This window comes from Tasmannia lanceolata, unplaced genomic scaffold (genome assembly GCF_043159265.1).
Source record: "Tasmannia lanceolata isolate RefF3 unplaced genomic scaffold, GAP_Taslan_0.1 ptg000004l, whole genome shotgun sequence".
NCBI lineage: Eukaryota > Viridiplantae > Streptophyta > Magnoliopsida > Canellales > Winteraceae > Tasmannia > Tasmannia lanceolata.
Window position 1 is genome coordinate 6,566,619 of NW_027518681.1, and position 22,020 is coordinate 6,588,638.

At 37.8% G+C, this 22,020-nt stretch overlaps 2 protein-coding genes across 2 annotated transcripts; one reads left to right on the plus strand and one right to left on the minus strand.

Annotated features, from left to right (window-relative positions):
- Positions 1-1,047: 1,047 nt before the first annotated feature.
- LOC143876155 (Transport protein particle (TRAPP) component) lies at positions 1,048-10,512 on the minus strand. Its single transcript, XM_077377838.1, has 5 exons — positions 10,278-10,512; positions 10,057-10,154; positions 9,119-9,218; positions 3,901-4,083; positions 1,048-1,341 (listed from the first exon to the last, which is right to left on the minus strand). Exons 1-5 carry the CDS (start codon positions 10,332-10,334, stop codon positions 1,219-1,221), a joined length of 561 nt encoding a protein of 186 aa, XP_077233953.1. The 5' UTR covers positions 10,335-10,512; the 3' UTR covers positions 1,048-1,218.
- Positions 10,513-13,749: 3,237 nt separating this feature from the next.
- Positions 13,750-20,797, plus strand: LOC143875769 (uncharacterized). The gene is made up of 5 exons (XM_077377376.1): positions 13,750-13,826; positions 18,840-18,893; positions 19,133-19,156; positions 19,251-19,293; positions 20,396-20,797. The coding sequence occupies exons 1-5, from the start codon at positions 13,824-13,826 to the stop codon at positions 20,533-20,535; spliced, it is 264 nt and encodes an 87-aa protein (XP_077233491.1). The 5' UTR covers positions 13,750-13,823; the 3' UTR covers positions 20,536-20,797.
- The last annotated feature ends 1,223 nt before the right edge of the window (positions 20,798-22,020 follow it).

Genomic DNA, 22,020 nt, shown 5'->3' on the forward strand with positions numbered 1-22,020 from the left:
GTAAAAGCCATAGCAAAGTGGGCCACCAAGGACGTCGGATGCAGTGCATGGTGAAATGATACAATCCTAGAGCAGCTAAATTTGAGCCCAAAAATCAGTTTTGGATGCACAATCGGTTCTCAAGAAGGCAGTGATAAATTCACCGGTCAAGATGAACTCACCCCCCTTGCGCTACAACCATCACTCACTCACTCTCTCAACGAGAACTTTTGGTGGGGCCTAGCCCCACTTGTAAGTACTCCCTTAATCTCTCCTCCTTTGATGGCAAACCCACAGTGGGCCCAACAATAAATGGTTTAGATCATTGGCGAAGGTGGACCCATAAAAAGTACATTTTTTAAAAAAATCACTTGAGCCTACCTGGTTCAAAGACCCAAACCATTCATTTGTTAGGCCCCAACATAAAGAGGCCTGGCCCATAAAATCATATCTATAGGACGATCCAGACCCTCCGATCAGCCATTACGAATTGGAGTTAGGATAATCTTATAGAGATGATTTTTCAGGAAAGGCCCATTTACAATGGGGGCCCATCAAATTAACAGTTTGCATATTGGAACAATGTGAGCCGCAATGATTTTTTAATAAATATGAGTGCACATATTTTTGTAAAAATAGAGTCGACTCATCTTGTTCAAAGATCTAAACCATTCAGTTGTTAGACCCCAACGTAAATACGTCATACCAAAAAAATCAACTCCATTTTTTCACAGGCATAAAATTTGTTTTGCGCGCCCATTTTAGGTCGAAAGAAACAGAGCCTTAAAAATTAATAGGAACTGGTAGTGTGGAAGTTAAAAGTTAAAACAAGGGAATTATGCAGAGAAGGAAATTATGCAGCTGACTACCTAGCCAACGAAGGTTGTAGAAATACGAGAAACAAAGGTCTTTTGGTCATGAACCGATCACCTTAAATCCACGAGGCGGGCTATAAAATGTGATGCTTTGGGCCTTCCCAATATCAGAGGAAAAAGTCTGTTTGTTCTGGACTAGTTAAGTAGTTATGCCTATGGGTTTTTTTTTTCCAGGCTTGTTGCCCTCCTGATGTACTTTTTATCTTTATCATTAATAAATTTCAAGGGTCTCGCCATACTTTACGGGTTTGAAATAAGAAAGAAAGTTAAAACAAACTGCAGTAATTTAAAATGTTAAAGAGGTAAACATAACAGGAGGAAAACATTCACTGTATACGTGAAATTGCCGATCTATAATACTACATTACTCATCATCTTTGTATGGGTATTCCTCTGGTATTTGCTTCAGAAGTTTCACTCGCAGCTCATACGCATCATCCCCACGCAGCATATCACGAACCCAGGTGACTTCGGTTTTCATTGAAACCTGCCAAAGAATACTAACGAGTTAACACTGAAAAGTTATATAATTCACTGTCTATACATCAAATATTTTTTAAGTAGGCACGCCTTGGCTTAGGAAAGAATCTGTCGCACATTAAGTAGCTTCTTGTAGCATCACAACAGGGCTGCTTATGTTACATCCAAGTGCAATATACACCATAATACTGAAACTTCATTAAAATAATAACTAGTTGATTACCTCCAGTTTTTAAATATGAAACTGATAGCTATATATAACTTGTTTTCTAAATATGAAACTGATAGCTACATATAAATTCATCGATTTATCCTCAAGACCAATAAATCCATGGACCGAGAATCATAATGGACAGGATAACACAATGCAACTGTGTTATTGTACACCAACTTTGCAGGATTATCCAAGGTAGGAGCAAATATTAGAAGAAAACCAAAGCATGCAAATCCATTAAAGGAGTGGTTCTTCGTAATGTAGCAGATGGTGAATGGCCTAGTCAGTAAAGGAGAAGTGCAAGGCAATTCTAAACAAGGGATCAAATCAATAAAGGTCTGTCATAGATGTGACTTGGGACGAATTGCACCAGTTCCCTAGTAAAGAAACTGACAGCTTTCGCAGTTGCACAAAAACATGGATACTAAAGACATTCTTTGCTTAAAACCTTTAAATATTTTGAAATGATAAATGGGTAAACATGGTAATAAATGAGGGAGAGAATTCAAATTTATAAGCATAAAGTGAACAAGAAAAACCATAACAAATTTGCCAACTGTAAGAGCTTGAATTATGGAATTAGAATCCCTTTCTTCCCAAAGAGCGCCCCCCCCCCCCCCCCCCCCCCCTCCCCCACCCAAAAAAAAAAAACTCCGAGGAAATAAGAATTCTCATAAGGAAAAGCTTTGATCTCTGCTTCATTCGAACCTGTAATACTAATTGGTCTCCAGAAAGTAAGGAGACCAAGATCATCCCTAAAAATTCCACCTATAACCGTCGGGCCCCGGTTTCCCAAAGAACTCCATCAAGAGATTAAGCTTAATCACGAGGTTTGGAGGTGGCTTCCATCTCGCAAAGTTCCTCTCCTTCGAACGGCTAACTTCAAGTATTTCCGTCAAACACCTAAAAAGTCCTCTGTTATTGTACCCAAAAGGGCAGCTTGGGTCAAGGGAAAAAAATTTAATTATAGGGTCTACTAGGGTTACAACTTTCCTAGAAAACAAGGAAATCTTTTGATTTTGGAAAAGATCTTCCATGGGAAATCAGTTACCCAAACACTGGAAAACTCATTCTCCAATATAAATTTTCCCTGCATCAAGGGCCTCAAAAATCTTCTCTTGAAAGAGTTCAATCATATTGATCTTGAGAATAATCTTCCGAAAATGTTCCTCTTTTTCTTAAAAAATGCATTGATTTGCAAAAGAAAAAACCAGAAATTTGTCCCCAAGATGATATCTCCCAGAATCAAGGTCCATCGATTCTCCCTACAATTGTCCCTTACTCCTGCAAAGGGCATACCTATTAGCAAGCTAGATTTCTCATCTTCAGCCAATCGGAAGTGTTGATAATGAAACAAATTTCATGGTGAAATCAACATACTACTTTAATAGTGATGAGCAGCTAGTAGGTTCACGAAGGTGACTAAAGGCAAATGCTCTAGTAGTCTGGGAACGTTGTCATGCATTGGGAGAGAGTGCCAATGATGGACTATTTAGTCCTCGACTTTAAGTTGTTTGAGTGGGAGGTTCATAATTAGCATCTTTTAATGTCAGTTTGATTTATTCCAATTGTTCATGTAATCTTAATTATTGTCATTTACCTACGCAACGTTTGGAAGTGTGAATGAAGAATTCAATTGGCTTCTCAAAACAAGTGTGTCGAGCCACATTGGTCTAGATTCTTAAACCATCTTGAGCTTTTCAGTATGATGAAAATTGAACACAACTGTCTATGGGTATATTAGAGTTTATAGCACCTAACATTGGTGCTATACCCCATAAATATTACTTACCAAATAACCGTAATAGCATGTTCATTGCATGGTTTTAAATTTCGACCGAAATTTGATATTTCGCGAAATACCAAATTTCGGTCCAAATTTTTTATTTTTTTAAAATGTTACAAATTTTCGGCCGATTCAGTCCCAAATTTCGAAGCTAAATTCCAAATTTCGGACCGAAATCCGTCCGAAATAGGTATCGAAATCGAAATTTAAAATCTTGGTTCATTGTATTCATGTTCCTTACTAAGCCCATTGGGAGGGGAAATGCTCAGACAGATCACAAATGTATTAAATTTAACTAGGCTTGCTTCTTGAATTCTCATATGTTGTATGGTATACAGAACTCACTATGTCCAATGAAACGTTCCTGAAGTGCTATGGGCCTATGACACATTTAAGACCCGGTAGTAGAAGAGAATAAAATAATAGAAGCCTGGTTTAATATGAAACATGTATGACATGGTTAGGTAATTGTTTTCCTGATAATTTGAAGTTCAATAGAGTAAACTAAAATGCGGATATATAAATACATAGATATATAAGGAAAAAAGAAAAGGTGAGACACTCACCATCTCTAGGGCTCCTCTGATAACTCCGCTTAGGATGTTGCAATAATACAGACCTTGGCATGTATCAGGAAGTTCAACAAAATCCACCAGGGGGTTATCCTCCAAAACAAGACTACAGCTTGTTCCATCGGCATCCCAATTGGTCACAGAAGCAGTGACTCCTAAGAACATTTTGAAACCAACCTGTTTAAGAGTGTCATGAAACTCTGCATCATTAAAACCTAACAATGATATGTCAAAGAATATTTTAAGAAAAAATTTGTGTAGAAAGTCTAACCACTATATTTAAGGGATAAAATAAATCGAAGAAGTAAATAGAAACAATTGCAAATCTCATGTGATGTTTATACAAGAACAAATTTATCTTTTTTTTTCTTGAATGATATATAGAGCAAATTTATCTTTCTGATCCAAAAAAAAAACATGGAAAGAACACCTTAGTTCCATAAACAAATGACTTATTGATATTCGATTAGTAATCAAAGAGTCAAATATCACTTGCCCCGATCTTCAACATATGGAACTAATAATCATAGTTGTCAGTTCCATTCTGTTCTTCGAGGACATTTCGGATTGAAGGAAACCAAAACATGAACTTTGGAAAATACAAAGCCATATTCCGAAAAAATCTAGGTTTTCTGGTCGTTCCAGCCAGATCCCTACTTAATAAGGAACCCACTGACAGAAAATTTTAGTCATTTTTCATGGAGGTAATCAGAAAATTTTCAGATTCTGCCCATTTTGGCCGGAAATATTACATGCCCTAAGGGTTACTTTATGCATCTCAGCCTCTCTGATTGGACGGGGGAGTAAAATGCATCAAAAGCACCTATTATTAACAAAAGTAGGGGGGTTTCTTTACCTGGCCAAAACTCTACATGTGACCTTATAGTCACTTGTCAACCAATTAATCTGCATGAGATTAAAGAAATTTGAGACCTACTAGTGTGCATGAGATTAAAGAAATTTGAGACCTCCTAGTGTAGCATCCACCACTAGTTCAACTCTCAGTAGAGTTGATCCTCTAGCATGGGCTCCTAACAAAGTTGTGCCAAGCCACGGCAATAAAAGGATTTGTTAATGTTGACAACAATGTAAACGCATCACCGAATTGAAGGAACATCTAGTAGAAGTTTGTAGTGATGTGCTAGCATGCCGAAAGGTTCCAACATATGTAAAATGGCAAATGGGATAGCTGCTGGAAGATTATAAGGAAAAGCAGAAAACACGAAATATTATTACGTAGATGAGAATCTATATGGTGCAGCTATAGAGGATTAAGAAGAAGAAATTGTAATAATGAGCCTCCCACGTCCTAGATATGGAGAAGGGAAAAGCGAAAGTTATTTGGGGTGGAGGAGAGGAAGGGATTTGAAAGAAAAGGTAAGAATTTTTTTTATGGGGGAATCACACATGATCCTTGGATTGCAACCAAGCATGAAAAATGATTTGCCTAGCAAGGTGCAAATAGATTAAACTGACACGGAAGTTGGGACTTGGGATGTTTGGTATGGTGCTAATGTCTCATTCAATGCAGCTCGATCTAAATATATATAGGCAACGACAAACATAATAACTACAATTAGGCCGAGATATAAGGTGCCCTCTTATTGCGATCTTGTTAGGGGGGGGGGGGGGGGGGGGGGGTATCTTAGTCAATTTATAAAGCATTGTATATAAGACATTGTATGCTCATTTTCGAAATTAATAAACTACTCTCCATGTGCGGATGTCTCTATCTCCATTCTCGCTTCTTCTATCATTTACATCATCATTACATCTTATTTCACATTGTACCAAAGCAGTAATCGAACAAGAGCAGAGCTAAGGGTCAAGATCTGCCATCTAAAAAAAGAGTTTGACCCTAGTTCGACTCTTCGACCACTATTTGCCCCTTCTTCTTTCTATCGTGTCTCCACCCTTTTTCATCCTTTGAAATCCCTATCTAGCCCTACTTTATTATCTTTAAAATCAGATCCACCCTTTACCATCTCTTAAAAAAACCCATTTTCTCTAGGTTCAATCCAAAAATCAGCTTCTTTTCAAGCATCCTAGCCTCCATCTTTTCAAATTTATTTTTAGGGTTTCACCATTTTCTTCCTCTCAATCCTCTTCTCTTGTCAGCGTGCACCTAACTTTAAGTTTGGTGCAAGATAGCATTTAACTTAATTGAGTCTCTTAAAACATTAACATGGACCCCAACTCAAGTTACGTGTCAAGTTAGCACCCAACTTAAGAAAAAAAGTGCATATTAGCACCAACACCACCAATTTTTTGACAAAAAATCCCACAAACGCTTGCCATTTCTTCCTTCTTCCATTTGAACCCTAAAAACCCATTTTTCTCCTTCCAAACCATAACTCCTATCCTTTCTTAATCAAAATCGCTATCGCTTTGGCATTCCTTTGGTCTTTTTGGCTCATATCAAAGAGTTTTTGAAGGGTTGGATAACGCCCCTTGTCCAGTGAAAAGAATAACTTTATGGAGGCTACCCTTTTTGGCGCCAACATTTAGGTGGATATGAAAAGAAAGGAATAATTGAATTTTCAAAAACAAATCCAAAAGTGCCCATATCACATTCCAGACGGCTCTATCGTTGTGTTACGAACCTGAATGGTTCGTAACGTGATTGATCTTCTTAGAGGGAAGATCAGCCTCTTGATCCACTTCGAGGGAAGGATCAATCCTCCTTCGTGCAAAAAGACAATTTCTAAGATGATTTCTTCATTCATTTCCATTAAATGTAATATGTGCTTATATAAAGCACTTACAGATAAGCATAGAAAGATCTTGAAAGATCTTATGATAATAAGGGAAATAACTAAATAAAGATTATCTTAATCTAAATTAGCATCCTAATATATCCTAACTACTAAATATATAGCATCCTAAAATATCCTAACTACTAAATATATCCGATGTGGTAAGATCTAATCTTATTCTCTAAAATACAAAGTAATTTATTCCACCCCAAGCGGGACCCGTCTAGGCACATAACATTCCATCCCTCTTGAAATCAACCTTGTCCTCAAGGTTGGAGATTATACATTCGCCAGTTGGTGAGAAATGAGATTTTGCGTAGGACTTTCCAAAAATCTTATCTCTTCTCTTCTTTTTTCTCGCTCTCTTTCTTCTTCTCTTCGTCTTGCAATTGATCATCATTTCGCATGTCATCGCCAAGGGTCGCAGCAGCTCCATCTTCAAATGGATTTCGTCATGTTGTTTATCAAAGCTCTTTTGCCATGTTTTCTTGAAATGTTTGTAATTTTGATGCATGGAAGATTGAGGATGAGGATCTTCTTGATGGTGTTGAACAGTTTGAGAGGAACGATGGATTTTTCAATGGTAAACTCGTCGATCTCGAAAACATTGAAAATCAACAATGACTTTCTGTTGTGGCTTCTCCACTTTTTCTTTTATCTGCTTTCTTTCTCTTTTCTTCTTTTCTCCTCTTTTTCTGTTTTGCCTTTTCTTTTTCACTGTGCAAGCCTTCTCAACGGCCCTCTTGTTGAACTCTTCCATTAGCTTCTGCAGACATGGAGGTTTTTCTATTTTCACGCCACGTGATAATGCCATCTTGTTGAAATTGGCATTCATAAGCGCAAGTTGCCTTTTGAACTCTCTTATTTCCTCCTCCCATCGATCCATTATTTATTCAGTTTTCTTCGACATGAGGCCAGATTGAACTGCTTTGATACCAATTGTTACGAACCCGAATGGTTCGTAACACGTTGATTATTCATTAGACAGGAGTGCTTCCTTGACTTAGGGGAGCTTCCTCATATGCATTCAAACAGTTCTGGATAGTGTTATATAGCAGCTAGTTCATTCCCATCCTACTCCCCATTGGAGACCTCCACTGCAAGAATGCTTGAACTTAGTTTTGATGGATCAAGCCTAGGAAATCCATGCCCAGCGGAAGGGGGTCCTAAGGGATAAAGCTGGGGTAACAAAGTGAGCTTTCTCTGGCCCCATCGGCTCAAAGGATTCAAATGAAGTGGAGGTGTAAGCAATCTTACACGGTATTCGAATGGTGGATTTTAGTATGCCTAATACTCTCTCAATGTGATCAAATGGATGAATAGCAGAGCTTTGTACCCCAGGAGATTCCCTGACCCGTTCGAAGTAATTCAGAAGCACATAGACAGACGCAGGGTTCTTTTCCAACAGGTGCGGTGATCCCTCAATAGAAGGAGCACATAGACAGATGCAGGGTTCTTTTCCAACAGGTGTGGTGATCCCTCAATGGCAGGAGCACATAGACAGACGCAGGGTTCTTTTCCAACATGTGTGGCGATCCCTCCATAGGACCATAGCATGAGCACATAGAAAGACGCAGGGTTCTTTTCCAACATATGTGGTGATCCCTCATCTTGAGCATTTTGATTTTCATCCCCTTAGGGTTCTTCGGAATTGATGGGGTTTCTTGCTTTTAGCTTGTCTTTTTTTTATCTCTTCTTTGTTTTCTGATGTATTTTGACAATCACGGTCCTCGAGGCTAGTTCTCCCTTGCTTTTTAATATAATCCTCATTGACATTCAAAAATAATAATATCTTCAAAAATATGATTACAGAGATGGTGATTGGGAACTCTATGATAAGGAGAACAGTTATGAGTTTACAACAATGCCCCACTATTGAATATTGATATAGAACATCCATTGTTTCCTTGGAACAGTTGTAGGGCCATATAAATTCAACCATAATATGTTAGATTATGTGTAATAGTACCTTTCAAAAAAAAAAAGTTTGTAATGGTGATCACCAAGAAAATATTTCCGTGTTATTATTTTGCCGGAAGGTATGGTCAAATCTTCATTGCTAATAAAGAACTTAGTGTGGAAACAACAAGTCGGTGCAAGACAAACAAGTAGACCATAAATTTTTGCCCATTATGTAGTAGGCGTCTGGCCACATTAGCTTCTTACAACAAGAAGGAATATATTAGCACTAGACTCGTCATCTCATATAGAAAATATTTTGAACCTTTTCTAGACTGACAGATTAGAGCTATAGAAAACACAGCCAGTGAAAACAATTTCATGTACATGGTCAATTGTATTACAGAGGAGTTACAGTAGTAGCCGATGAATAGAAATACATAATGTACATGACGGCATAACTATTCCCATAATCCACTAAAATACTAAATTAACTAAAGATAACAAATTACCTCTTACTTCAACTAGAATCTGAAATAAAAATACTTCAAAGATACCTTCGCAATGACTTCAGCTGTCTCCTTGAAGTCAACACATCTGGAGACATTGGACTTTGCTAAAAACTCATCAATCAATCGGATCCCAATATTATAACCCCTACAAAAGACGCGAGAGGTATTAATCAACCATGAAAGCGTACAATAAGTAAAAACAGAAGTTACTTGAGAAAGAAAACTGACATACACACAGACGAACAATTAAGAATGTAATGATATAGAAAGTGCTACCATAAAAAATGCTAGTCATAAATCAAAGAAATGGAGGAAACCAAATTTTCCCATACAACCAGTACCATATAGAAAAGTGAAGGGAAGTGCTCAGTCCTCACCAGTGAAGTTGGAAAGAAAGTTTCCTTCGTAGTGAGGGATCCGTAATATTATTAGATAGTATTCAATTCCTGAGCTCAAATATTTAAATAAATTCAAATTGGAAAAGGCCATATGTAACTTGGTAAGCATTTCTGAACTCCATTTGCACTATTCTTTCAATCAACAGTCAAAAAAATAATGTTGGGTTAACTTATCAAAAGGAAATTGAAAGGCGTGAATCCTCAGATGTCATCCAAAGCATACTATCTAATTGAATATTATTAGATAGTATTCAATTCATGAGCTCAAAGTGACCGAGATGGTCAATACAGAGAGAGCAAGAGAGGGGGGAAAGAAGAAAAAAAAAGGGACAAAATACATCAAAAAATAACAAAGCCTTTAAGAAGGAAGATAGTAAAAATCGTCAGGCTATCTCATGTAATCGACTGTAATAAAGAAAAATTGAAGCATAAATTTTGAAAATAAATTGATTATATAAGTAGATCAGAAAAATAAACAAACAACACGATCAGAAAATGAGAACCAAAAGCACAATAAACAACGCAAAAATACAAAAAAAAAAAGAAAAGAAAAGAAGAGGAGAATCAAGAGAGAAGAAAGATTACATTTGATCGAGCTGTTTGTTGACTTCATCCACCTCCTCTAGATCTGTAATAAGCTGCCGTACGATCGCCCCATAAGTGAGTGTAAAAAGCTCTGCGTTCTGCTCCAAATTACAGAAAAACCAAAAAAATATCAAAGAAAATGAAATTCAGAGAAAGAGAAATCTAGAGTGATAGAAGAAGATGAAATCGAAGATTAGATTTTTATTTTATTTTTATTTTACCACGCGCTCGACATTGGCGAAAACCGCGTCACCGGATCTTGGAACGAGAGGAGCCATGGAAACAGAAAACCTCGATCTATCTGCAAAAAAAAAACCCTTTGACTCTTCTTCCTAAACCTAGCGCTCAAGACTTTGAAATTAGGTTTTTTTCCTACAAAACCCAATAGAAAGAAAGACTCTTTTTCGAGGAGTTCTTCTCCGTGCGCTCTAGATCGAGGCTCGAATATGAAGTGATGTTGGCTAAAGTAAGCCTCGATTAAGAAGTGAGCTCGGCTAACATGAGCTCGGCTAACGTGAGCTGTTGATGATATTACGACCTGACCTTGGGGGTGTCAATGGACCCAGACGGTCCGATGAACCATCCGAGTCTGAACTTAAACCGACAGGATCTGGACACATTAACAAGATCCATGGACACATTTAGGAATTAGGATCCTTACCATAGGATCCGAATTTTTTATTTTATTTTTTTCGATGGGATCTAGAAAACTGTCCTAAATCCGAATTTATTATACTATTTTACAAAAATACACTTCCATTTTTCTTTTTATAAGACTATTCCTTAATTTTTCATTCATCTCTCTCAAGTCACGAGTCACCATCATCTCTTCCTTACCATCGACTCTAAGACCCTAACCCATTGCGCCACCGCTTTAGTTTTAAAGCCAAAGAAATACCTTAAAAGGGGGTGAATTTAATATATCATTCCCCTTCAATTTGTAAGGGATTTGCTAGGGTCTAAGGACCAGCTCAGAAGGCATTTTGCGGACCGGCTGTTGCATGAGAGAGCAGTCGATAGCAGATCCCAATTTGTAAATAACTTTTTGTATTTATAAAATAAAATAGGGATTTATCCGTAGGGACTAGTCATACTCCCGAAGGGGGTGGGAACATCCTACGTTATCAAAAAAAAAAAAAAAAAAAAGAGGGATTTTTGCACAAATTCATTATTGGCTGCCTTCCATATGCATTGCTTTTTGGCTCAAGAGCTCTCATTACTCAAGTGAGGAGACTGCTCTGCATTTCTCAGTGACGGAAAGGAAGAAGGCCGAAATGATTAGTTTTCTTTCCTTAATCAAAATCTTTATGCAAACCCTAGTTTCTGTGACTATCTCTCCTCAAAATAATTGTTCGGTACATTTCTTTTTTTATTTTTCATTTCTCTTCAAAAAAGTTGTTTAACCAATTCTCGTGTTCTATTTTTTCCTACTTTTTTAACACCTGTAGAAAGATGACTTGAACCAAATGTATTCAATTTTTTACTAGGATAGACCTTCAATTTATGATAATATTCCTCTAAATTAACCATAATAATGTCATTATCCTCAAAATCATATGAAGAAAAAAAAAACCTAGGAAAAATTTTCCATCAAAAATAATTTCCTTGCAATAATTCCCTCCCCCCGCGCGCGCTCACAGCACAATTAAAAGCATTAATAATGAAACAAATCACTTCATTTTCTCTTTTATTTTCCACCGTGCGAGGCAATCAAATGGTGCTACAATTAAAAGTGGGGAAGTGATAAATCCGTCCCTCTTGATTACTTGGGACACTCAGCAGCAGCCCCATTGAATCCTTCTTACGTGAAGTACATCAACCCCTTTGCAATCATTGATACACTGCTGCTGGGTGTCCTAGGTACTCAAAAGGGGTGGATATATCACTTCCCTTAAAAATGCACAAATCAAGTGTAGGAGTGTCAATGAAGCCTCTTCGGATCGGATCCACCCGTCTCTTAGTCGTGATCCAATCAAATCCCTTATCGGTCGGATTAGATTCGGAGTGTTCTTTGGATCCTACTTCCCGTGTCTCGGTCAAGATCCATTTCAAATCAGACCGTCCATCAAAGTGTCCTTGTATGTCCTACTTACATTTTACACATTTAAATTTCGCAGAGAAGGCTGAGCAAGAGCTTGAGCAGTAGCAGGGAGAGAGTTTCAGCGTGGGCAACTGGTGGGCTAGGGACTTAGGCTCAATGGTTAGAGAAGGAAGAGAAATGGATGGGATGACTAGAGAATTGAGAGAAATGAATGAATGAAAAAAAAAATTAGAATTGGGAACTGTTAGAAAAATGCGTATGGCTTGTTTTTGCGAAAATACCTCTGAAATAAATTTATATTAAATTAGAGGGTATTTTTGTAAAATGGTATAGTAAATTAGATTTAGATCTCGGGAAGTGATATTTACGCCCCTTTTGATAAGCGGGGACACCCAGCGCGGCAGCGCCAGTGTATCAATGACTAAAGGGCGGCAAATGTACTTGACATTAGAAAAATCAAGTGGGTTTGATTGCCACGTACACTGGCGCTGGTTGTCCCTGGAGATCAAAAGGGACGTAAATATCACTTCCCTAGATCTCCCATGAGCTTTTGTTAGTTGTCTGGATCTGATCGGTAATAGTTACGGATTCTACTATAGGGTCCTGAAATGTGTCCATGGATTGTGGCGTCTAAATCCTGTCCATTTAAGATTGGATTTGGATGGTCCATCGGACCCTCTGGTCCCAATGGTCCCAAAATTCATAATTTCTGATAGGCTATTAATATTTGCACAACCATTTTTTGATAATGACACAAACTTACCTTGTCTTTTATTATTTAGCAAGATGTCAAAAGCTATAACATTTCTAAAAAAGCTCTCAGCGGCCAATTAAAAGGAAAAGACAAGGTGAGATTGCGTCATTATCAAAACATGGTAGTGCAAATATCAGTAGCTTCAATGCAACTTTTGTTCATCGAAATAAAAGAGGAGAATCTGACCAAAAAAATGAAGAGAAATTAACCAAACAACTAAGAACAATTACCGTTGATCCAACCAACGACTTAAGGCCCACCCAAATGCCGTTGAGAATAACTTGAAAAAAAATATTCCTAGGTGGGCCATCTCACGTTGGTCTACAAGATCTATGGTCATGACTGCACATGCATGTCCCTATCCGTAGGGGTGCAACCCGTAGCCCAACCCAAGTTAGCATTCCCTCAACCCTAACCCGACCCAACCCAACCCGAGCCCCGGGCTGAGTATCGTCAACCCTAACCCAACCTAACCCATCCTACCCTAAATCGGGTTGGGTTCGGGTTCACCTAGGCCAAAACAAAAAAATACAAGAAAAAAACATGACCCAAAGAAATTAAATCAGGTTGGCTGTTCACAACCCTAATCCAACCCAACCCGAGCTAAAATCGGGTTGGACCCATCGGGTTGGACACATCGGGTTCGTGTTGAGCCCAACCCAAGTTGCACCCCTACCTATCAGGCCTAAAATTGATTTCACATTGATCCAACGGTTAAAATCTGTCTAGCCATTCTCTAGATGAAATTTGTAACTGTACAAGGAGTTTCAATTTAGAATGTGTATCGCTCGACTTTTGAAACCTCACTATATAATCGGTAATGTAAACAGAGCTACAGAAGTTATAAAAGAAAAGTAGGGGCATTTACGTAAATTAACTACGAGGTTCTAAAGCTCTCATTTTTCGAGTGTGCTAAAAAACAAGAGAGTACTCTGCTTTTTTCTTTCTAAGCCGGAAAGGAGATAGACCCAAATGGTTAGTTTTCCCCCCTTTTTCTTCCTATATTTCTGCAAACCCTAATTTCTACAACAATGTTCAAGATCGAAATTATTAGTTGATGTTTAAAATCGAAATGCTTAGTTTTCTTCCCCTTTTCTCCAAATCCTTCTGCAAACCCTAATATATGTGGAGTCCTCCTATTTGATTGGTATGGGCTGCCATGGGTGGATTTGGGATTGAATGGTTGAGGTTATCCTGTTTTAAACTCAAATTGGGTTTTGATCTTGGAACACGGTTGTTGTCGATGTGTTAGTCGGTAGGTTAGGCCTCAATTTCACGCCATATGCAATGATGTTTCTTGCATTGATGATCGTGTTAATCTTGTTAAGTAAAGAATCTTTATATTTTCTTGAACTTTTTTTTTTTAAATTTTTTTTATGGGTTTTGATTTAATGTTTGTGATTGGTTGGACCCATGTTTTTGTTCTCTTGTAGTTATTATGTCTAGTTAGTAATTTATAATATACAAATTGCTAGCTGCAGATGCAAGGTCTGCAGACACATACTAAAACATGTGGGATACATAATAGCTGCAATATCACACTAATGGGGGATCCCTTTCCAATCTATCTAGTTAAGGAATTGTAAGTGCACGATTAAGAAATTTGAGCAATGGCATCTATACCGATTCAATAACATCTAGATTCTAGAGTGTAGACAACAAATCAACCACACCTTGACCCTCTAGATTGTAATTTACTCATAGGCATCTAAATTGTGCAGATAGCTAGGCATTGAAGTTATTACTGTCTAAAAGGGTCTACACCTTGTTTCGTTTAGGAAACTTCCTAGAAGCAACTACAGTAGGAAGCACAAACTATAAGTTATTGTATACACCAAAGTACAGAACCAACTAAGTATTGGAGTATATCAGTTCAGCAGATCATCGTATCAATTTTGATTAGGTACCAGATGAGGCGACTAGGCTTGATTAGGATGTTTATCTATTTATCTCTGTTCTTACGTATTTTAATCCCTTTCAATGTTTATCCCTTAAGTGCTCTATATAATCACTCATTAGGGTTCTTTATAATCAATCAAGCTTAGTTGAGTTATTCTCTCATTATTTTCTTAAACTCTTTTACTGAGATCGTAGACAAAAGCAACTACATTCACACAGACTAAATGCATCACTGGGATATAGGTTAAATAATTTTGTGAAAAATAAATTTTTCATGAAAAAGATTTCTGGTGTTAAGAAGGTTTAAAATTTTCCTCGACAAGAGTGAACTTTTGTCTTGAAACAAACTTTCCAAAGGAAACAAGGTAGGTAGATGCTAGACGTCTCATTTCAATGGAAATATTTTCCAAGAAAAATTCCACCCTAGAATGGGCCCTTAAAAACTCCCTTCATGCAATTATGTCTAAAATCATCTAAGATCATCGAAGTAACTGCATTGAGAACCGATTGAGTGCCTAGATGAAACTTCTTCTAGACCCATTCAATGTCATACCTTCTAGATAGTATCTTTAATGATTTAAATCTCTAGACTCTCACACTGTTATCACATAGGTGAGATGCTCACTCATGGTTGAATTGAATTAGAAGCCTGGGTTGGCAGTGTGGCTGCCTTCTCTTTAGTTCATAGAGCTTGAGATAGAGTTGAAATTCTTTATAACTATTCGTCCCATGGCCAAGTTGGTACTCATCATGGTGAGTTTTCCTTGCAATGCTTTTCTTCTGTAGGGAAGACTGGCAAAATTAGTTTGTTCCTACAAGGAATTGAGAGGACATTTTAGGACCTGAGCAAACCTCTTTACATAATATTTGAAAATACTGTGCTCGGCGAAAGGTTTGACAAAATAAACAGATGGGTTGATGCATTGAAAAGGGTGTAAATATTGGCTCCTTGCCTATAGAATATTTTATGCCTTGTGAGTTGTGGCACATGTTGGACACTTGTAAATATGCTAAATCTGTGTGTCATGTCCTTTCAACAAGGCGATATTACATGACCGTGTCTTAATATTTCATCTATTGAAAACATGCTAACCAATCTCTCTCACTCTCTTCCTTGGTCGCTACAAGAATATATATATATATATATATATATATATATATATATATATATATATATATATATATAGAGAGAGAGAGAGAGAGAGAGAGAGAGAGAGAGAGAGAGAGAGAGAGAGAGAGAGAGAGAGTTGGCACTAAAGTTTAAGGGGTTTATTGAGAAAGATTATGTGCAAAACCCTTTATATTTTTATTAATAATAAAACAAATTTGTTAAGTAGGTGGAATTCCCTTGAGCTATATTGTATGGGTAGCTTATTCATGGATAACTAGACACACTTGTGCAGGGATGTTGGACCAATGCTTTACTATAGCTGGTTTTATGTGATGAAATGAGGAGGTGTGTAGAATCACTGTTTTGCAAGAAGTTAGGACCTTTATTGGGTTTCTGGTAGGTTTTCTCTTGAACATGTTGGTGTTTTGTGCCAATTTGGGAATGATTGGATATCTGGATCTCCCACTAGGTTCATTAGCTTTTGGACTCCACTATCTTGTGATTATGTTTTGGCTCGTTTCGTTATGGGATTAGGCTTTGAACACGCATCTCATAGTTCTTATAGGCGGTTGATTAGGTGGGTGCCTAGGGTGCCTAGGTTCCCCAAGAGGGCTCTAACATGTAGGCCTATGGATTCACTCGTGAATTATTGCAGCCAAAAGGGAAAAAAAGTAATTTTCCTCTTTGAAAGTAGAAATGTCCACAGATAAGGGTCCTTCTGGTTTCATAGAGAGAGAGAGAGAGAGAGAGAGAGAGAGAGAGAGAGAGAGAGAGAGAGATAAAGTTTAATTATACACTGGGTACTACTAAATGGACCAATTAGTAGTTCAATAAACCCATTTCGTTGCATTCGTATATTAAACTAATAGAATACAAAATTTTATGATATTAGCATATGATATGCATATAACATATAGTTATATTGTACACCTCCAAGTTATGTGTATTTCAATCTTTCTAAAAAGCCCTACTTATGATGAGCCCGAATTGGATGAGGTCAGACATGTTACTAAGGGTGGAAGAATTTTCAAGCCTGCTGAACTGAGAGTTGAGAATCCAGGGGCATTAGCTCGAGGGGAGGAACCGCAGTATGTGAGAGATCCAGATGATGAGGTTGTGCAGCGATTAAAGAAAACTGAGGCTGTCATATCTGTTTGGGGATTGTTGATAGCATCCAAGAAGCACAGGGAAGCTGTGTTAAGAGAACTGAACACCACTCAAGTATGCTCAGAAATATCTCCAGAACAATTGGCAGAGGTTGTTGCTCTCACCCAGGCGGCCAGAGTTGTCAGTTTCTCAGATCAACTGTTTTGTAACTGTTGGTAGTTGGGTCTTATACATGAAAATCAGTTTGGAAAAGTCCCACCACGGGGACTCATTCAAGCCTATCTAACAAATTCGGCCTATTTTTCGTACAAAGCGACAACCATATTAGAGAATCAAAGGAGGGACTTAAGATATCAAGCTTTCACCTGCTTTCTTCCTTTGTTCTCCTTGTATTTCCCATTGTCATCATCATTCATCACCAACACTGTTTAAAAACTCCCTCAGTCAATTATTCACTCGGTGAGCTTAGTTGACTTCCTTTTACTTTGGCCGAGTTTTCATTAAGTCTGAGTTCTGCCCTACCGAGTCAATCAAAACTCCTATGACTCGCTCGATTTAATGAAAAGTTGCGCGTGTCTATCATTGACTTGCTCGAGTATACAACCTTTTACCTCGGCCGAGTTCTCGTTCAGGACCGAGTTTTGCAACTTTGGTCTCCAATACCATCATCATCCTTCTCCTCATTGTCATGGTCATGGTCCTGATTAGAAGATTATAATGGCACAGTTCGAGCAATGACCTATGATCCTCTTGTCAACTCTCTTTGCCTACTCCTCGTCCCCCATGTAGGCCCAAACCACCTTCCATTTTTAAGATGGCAATTCAATGTGGATAACATTGAATAAAATTATCGTTACCTTTCAAAAAAATAAATAAATCAATGTGGATAACACACCCCTCCCTCGATTACATGATGGGCTCCAGCACCCAACAACTTCTTTGTTGTAGCATTAAGAATGATGTTTCCAACTTCCTTGGCTTTCTGATACTGGGCAGGTGTCAACCCCCATAGGTCTTACGGCTTTGTGGAGATGTGTCTTTGTTAAACAGTCGCCTGAGGAGTCTAGGTAGTTCAAGACCAGGTGGTGGTGAATAACCAACGGCAAGGGTGGTTGGGGAGAAGCAGGCATCAAAGAGAGAACCGGAGCAAGCATCAGTAGCCGAACAATAATGATATTAAGAAAACCTGCTAAATCAAAACTACACTTGCATAAGAAACATCTTATATCTTCTAAACCCTAGATTTAGGTTGTCTTCTGATACCATGTAGAGTTTGTGCATGGGAAGAAGACAAGGCATAAGTTTTCACGTAAGCATCAGTACCCGAACAATAATGATATTAAGAAAACCTGCTAAATCAGTACTACTCTTGCATAAGAAACATCTCATATCTTCTAAACCCTAGATTTAGGTTGTCTTCTAATACCATGTAGAGTTTGTGCATGGGAAGAAGACAAGGCATAAATTTTCACGTAAAACATTAAATCTTAACCCTACAGACCCCCCAGGTTTATTCACTTATCCAAATCATAGAAAAAGTATACAATAATTTTCTCGATAACTGAAGAGCAAAGAAAGACATCAATATCGTCAACTAATAGCTTAAATGCATAAACTATATTATGAATTTTATTCTTGCCAAATAAGTTGATACCTTCACCTGTATATTATCATTGCTTGCAATTTCTCTTTACCATTTGGATTTTTATCTATGCATCTTTGTTCTCTCAAAATGTCTCTGCGTCAAGATAATGACCTGTTCTCTCTCTCTCTCTCTCTCTCTCTCTCTCTCTCCAGATACAATTCCTCATGTTCTTATTGAGTTCTTTCTGTGGGACATAATGAGTAAGATCAATTGGTTTTCGTGACAGGACAGACAAGAATCAGAAGAGAAGACACAAAGCACTGCTGACATGACTGCTTTTGTGAGTTTCTTTCACTACATATAGTGCACACTTGCAATTATGCAAACATGAACTTATTGCATCTATCCTTAATTCTTTTGTAGTAGCAAAAGAGTAAATCTGTAAATTCGGCAAATTGAATTGCTTCCAGAGAGTGGAACCTTTTCATCTGCCCATTTCTCTTTGTCATAAACTAGACCTGCTGTTTAGATATATGATGGAATCTTAGCTCTTACATGATTTGAGCTTTGCTCTTCCAGGTACAAGACCTTCTTCAGCAGATGGTGAGTTTCTTCTGCTTATGTGGAACACCTTTGATTCAAACTCCATAACATAAAATCGAGGAACGTGATTGTTACTAAATAATTGTGTTTGCAGCAAAACAGGTTCCAGTCAATGTCGGAGACCATTGTGTCAAAGAATATCCTTTTTTTTTCCAGTCTCTATATTCTTCACAAATTTGAGTATTTTAATTGTGACACTCATCTCTGATACTCATCCTCTGGATTGAACATGGGAATTTTGTTTTTGTTTTGTCTTCTTTTTTCAAAATTTTAATAGGACTTAATTCTAAGTTCCTATACTAAAATCACAGAATTAAATTTTGGTCTTATGTAACTGTAGCGTGTATCCACTGGTGTTTTAGAAGCCTGTACACACTGCACTGAAACTTTTGAATCTCAGGTTGTTAGCTTCTTATTTATTTGACTAGTTTAGAAGCCTAACTCATTTCCTCTAAATTTGTGAAGCGACCAGTTACTCCAAAAGCTTAAGCTGTTGGAGGAGGCATTATTTAATCGTTTATACTTAACACTCGCCCTCACGTGTGGCCCCTTTTTCTTTGGGTTGGCCTACACGTGGCACATGTGGCCCCACTTTTTGGGTTGACCATTGCATTTGAATTTTTGATATCAAGGAGGTTTGAACTCAGGACCTTTGCTCTGATACCATGTGAAATGACCAGTTACTCCAAAAGCTTAAGCTGTTGGAGTTGGTGTTATTTAATCTTTTATACTTTAACACTCCCTCTCATGTGTGGCCCTCTCTTTGTAGGGTTGGCCTACACGTTGCACATGTAGCCCCTCTTTTGGGTTGGCCCTTGCATGTGGATTTTTGCTATCAAGGAGGTTTGAACTTAGGACCTTTGGCTCTGATACCATGTGAAACAACCAGTTACTCCAAAAGCTTAAGCTGTTGGAGGAGGCGTTATTTAATCTTTTATACTTGACAAAATTAATACACCTCAAATTAAGCCTGATTTCTCAACTGATTTTTCCTAGTATATATTAGTGATATTCTTGATAATAGTTGCCATAAGGTCAGCATTTATTTTTCAAAAAAAGAAAAGGTCAGCATTTATCAATGTTTTAATTTATTGGGGGCAGAGTTTTTATTCGATTAAATTAGGTTTTCATTTTACAAAGTTCTTTATATCGTTTGATATGATCAGTGCACCTCATACATGATACATGCAAATACCTGCAAAAGTTGTCTTCTTCTTAGTTACTTTAACTGCAGTTTACTAGATGAAATGGGGAGCCGGATAGATGAGTTGGAACAGAGCATCAATGAGCTCAAATCTGAGATGGGGACAGAGGGCTCTCCTTCACCTTTGACACCGACAAAAGCGAAGCCAGAAGAGCCTGCTGATGGATCAACATAAGATCACCATTGGGGTGCAAGCAATTTGAAGTGGTGGGTGAACTGAAACTGATTTATGGGTGGTTAATTTGTTTTTTAGAATACAGATGTGAAAACTAGAACTGCTTTGTCTAGATTTAGATGAGATTTTCAGACTGTTGCAGGGTTTACACATTTTGAAGGCCTTTACTGTTTCTCAACAAATGAGAGGAAGCAGGGATTTGGAGTTTGCACTTCCCAGTACCTTTTTTTTCTTTGAATATTAATATTTGCACTTTCCAGTACTTGAGCTATTGTATGTGTATTTTATATGGGAAGTGATAGATTTGCCCCTATTCTTCCCATGGCCAACCCGTATAGGCGTCTAGCGTATTTCTTACTGTGCTATTTACTCTACCTGGGGGTGACCGGGGAAGAAAATGGGGAGACTATATAATTTCCCAATTTATATTGGGAAATGATATTTCCCCACTCTGACGAATAAACCAACCCTCCCTCCCTCCCTCCCTCCCTCCCTCGCCCCACCAACACAATACAAACATCTGTTAATGTTATTCGTTAAGTTTTAAAGGTAAAAGAAAACGTTAAAGGTGCAATGGCCCAGGACTAGCATCAGATTGTGCCGAAGTCAGGTGAGCTGGTTGAGGGTGAAGGATTGGGTCCACTCATTATCTAATAGTTTTCTATGAGATGTGATGGTTGGGCCCACATAGACCACTACCATAGTTTTTATAGTTTGAACGCTCGTGCAGCCCCAAAGTATAGTGGGGCTCACGTGAATGGATGATCTAAGACATTCATTTTTTTGGTCTGCTCCGTAGACCTTAGAGAGGCCATGCCCCCGCAAAACATGGCCATAGGAACATCCTAACCCTTTGAGCTGTAGCCCTAATTTTGGACGGAGGGTTAGAGTATCTTATGGCTACCTTTTTTGAGGCATGACCTATCTACAGACGCTGACCAAGAAAATGAATGTTTTAGATCATCCTTCCATGTGAGCCAGTTAGGCCACGATCAGTGTGAAGGTTTTTTTTGGGGAATGATACTAGCACAACAATGTTTTGATATTTTCACCAACACATCTTGTCTTTTAGTATTTAAAGAACTGTCAAAATGTTACTACAGTTTCCAAAAAGCTCTCAGAAGACAAATTAAAAAGAAAAGACTGAATTATTAAAACATGGTTGTGCTGATATCATTTCTCTTCTTTTTTTTTATTATTAACTTTCACAAAATTAATATCTAAAAACTTTTCAGTATTCCACTTTTGTGGAATACAGTTTCACTCGATCCATCAAAACATGGTTAGCACATCAATTTTAAAAGAATTTCATTTTAGTAGGGGGAATGTATTCAAGGGAGTGGTGGTTAGGATGAATATTTAATAGAATGTGTTCATAATGACCCCATGTCCCTTCAGCAAGCAATAATGGAACATGTTAAAAAAACATATAAGCTACAATGTCAATCTTGATCATATTATCCATAATCATTGGAGTAATGGAAA

Coding starts and splice junctions, on each gene's coding strand:
- LOC143876155 (XM_077377838.1), bottom strand. CDS start 10,334: ATGGCTCCTCTCGTTCCAAGATCCGGTGACGCGGTTTTCGCCAATGTC. Junction 10,155..10,277: donor TCGCCAATGTCGAGCGCGTG/GTAAAATAAAAA, acceptor AATTTGGAGCAG/AACGCAGAGCTTTTTACACT. Junction 9,219..10,056: donor AACAAACAGCTCGATCAAAT/GTAATCTTTCTT, acceptor CGTCTTTTGTAG/GGGTTATAATATTGGGATCC.
- LOC143875769 (XM_077377376.1), top strand. Junction 18,894..19,132: donor CTGCTGACATGACTGCTTTT/GTGAGTTTCTTT, acceptor TTGCTCTTCCAG/GTACAAGACCTTCTTCAGCA. Junction 19,294..20,395: donor GGAGACCATTGTGTCAAAGA/ATATCCTTTTTT, acceptor ACTGCAGTTTAC/TAGATGAAATGGGGAGCCGG.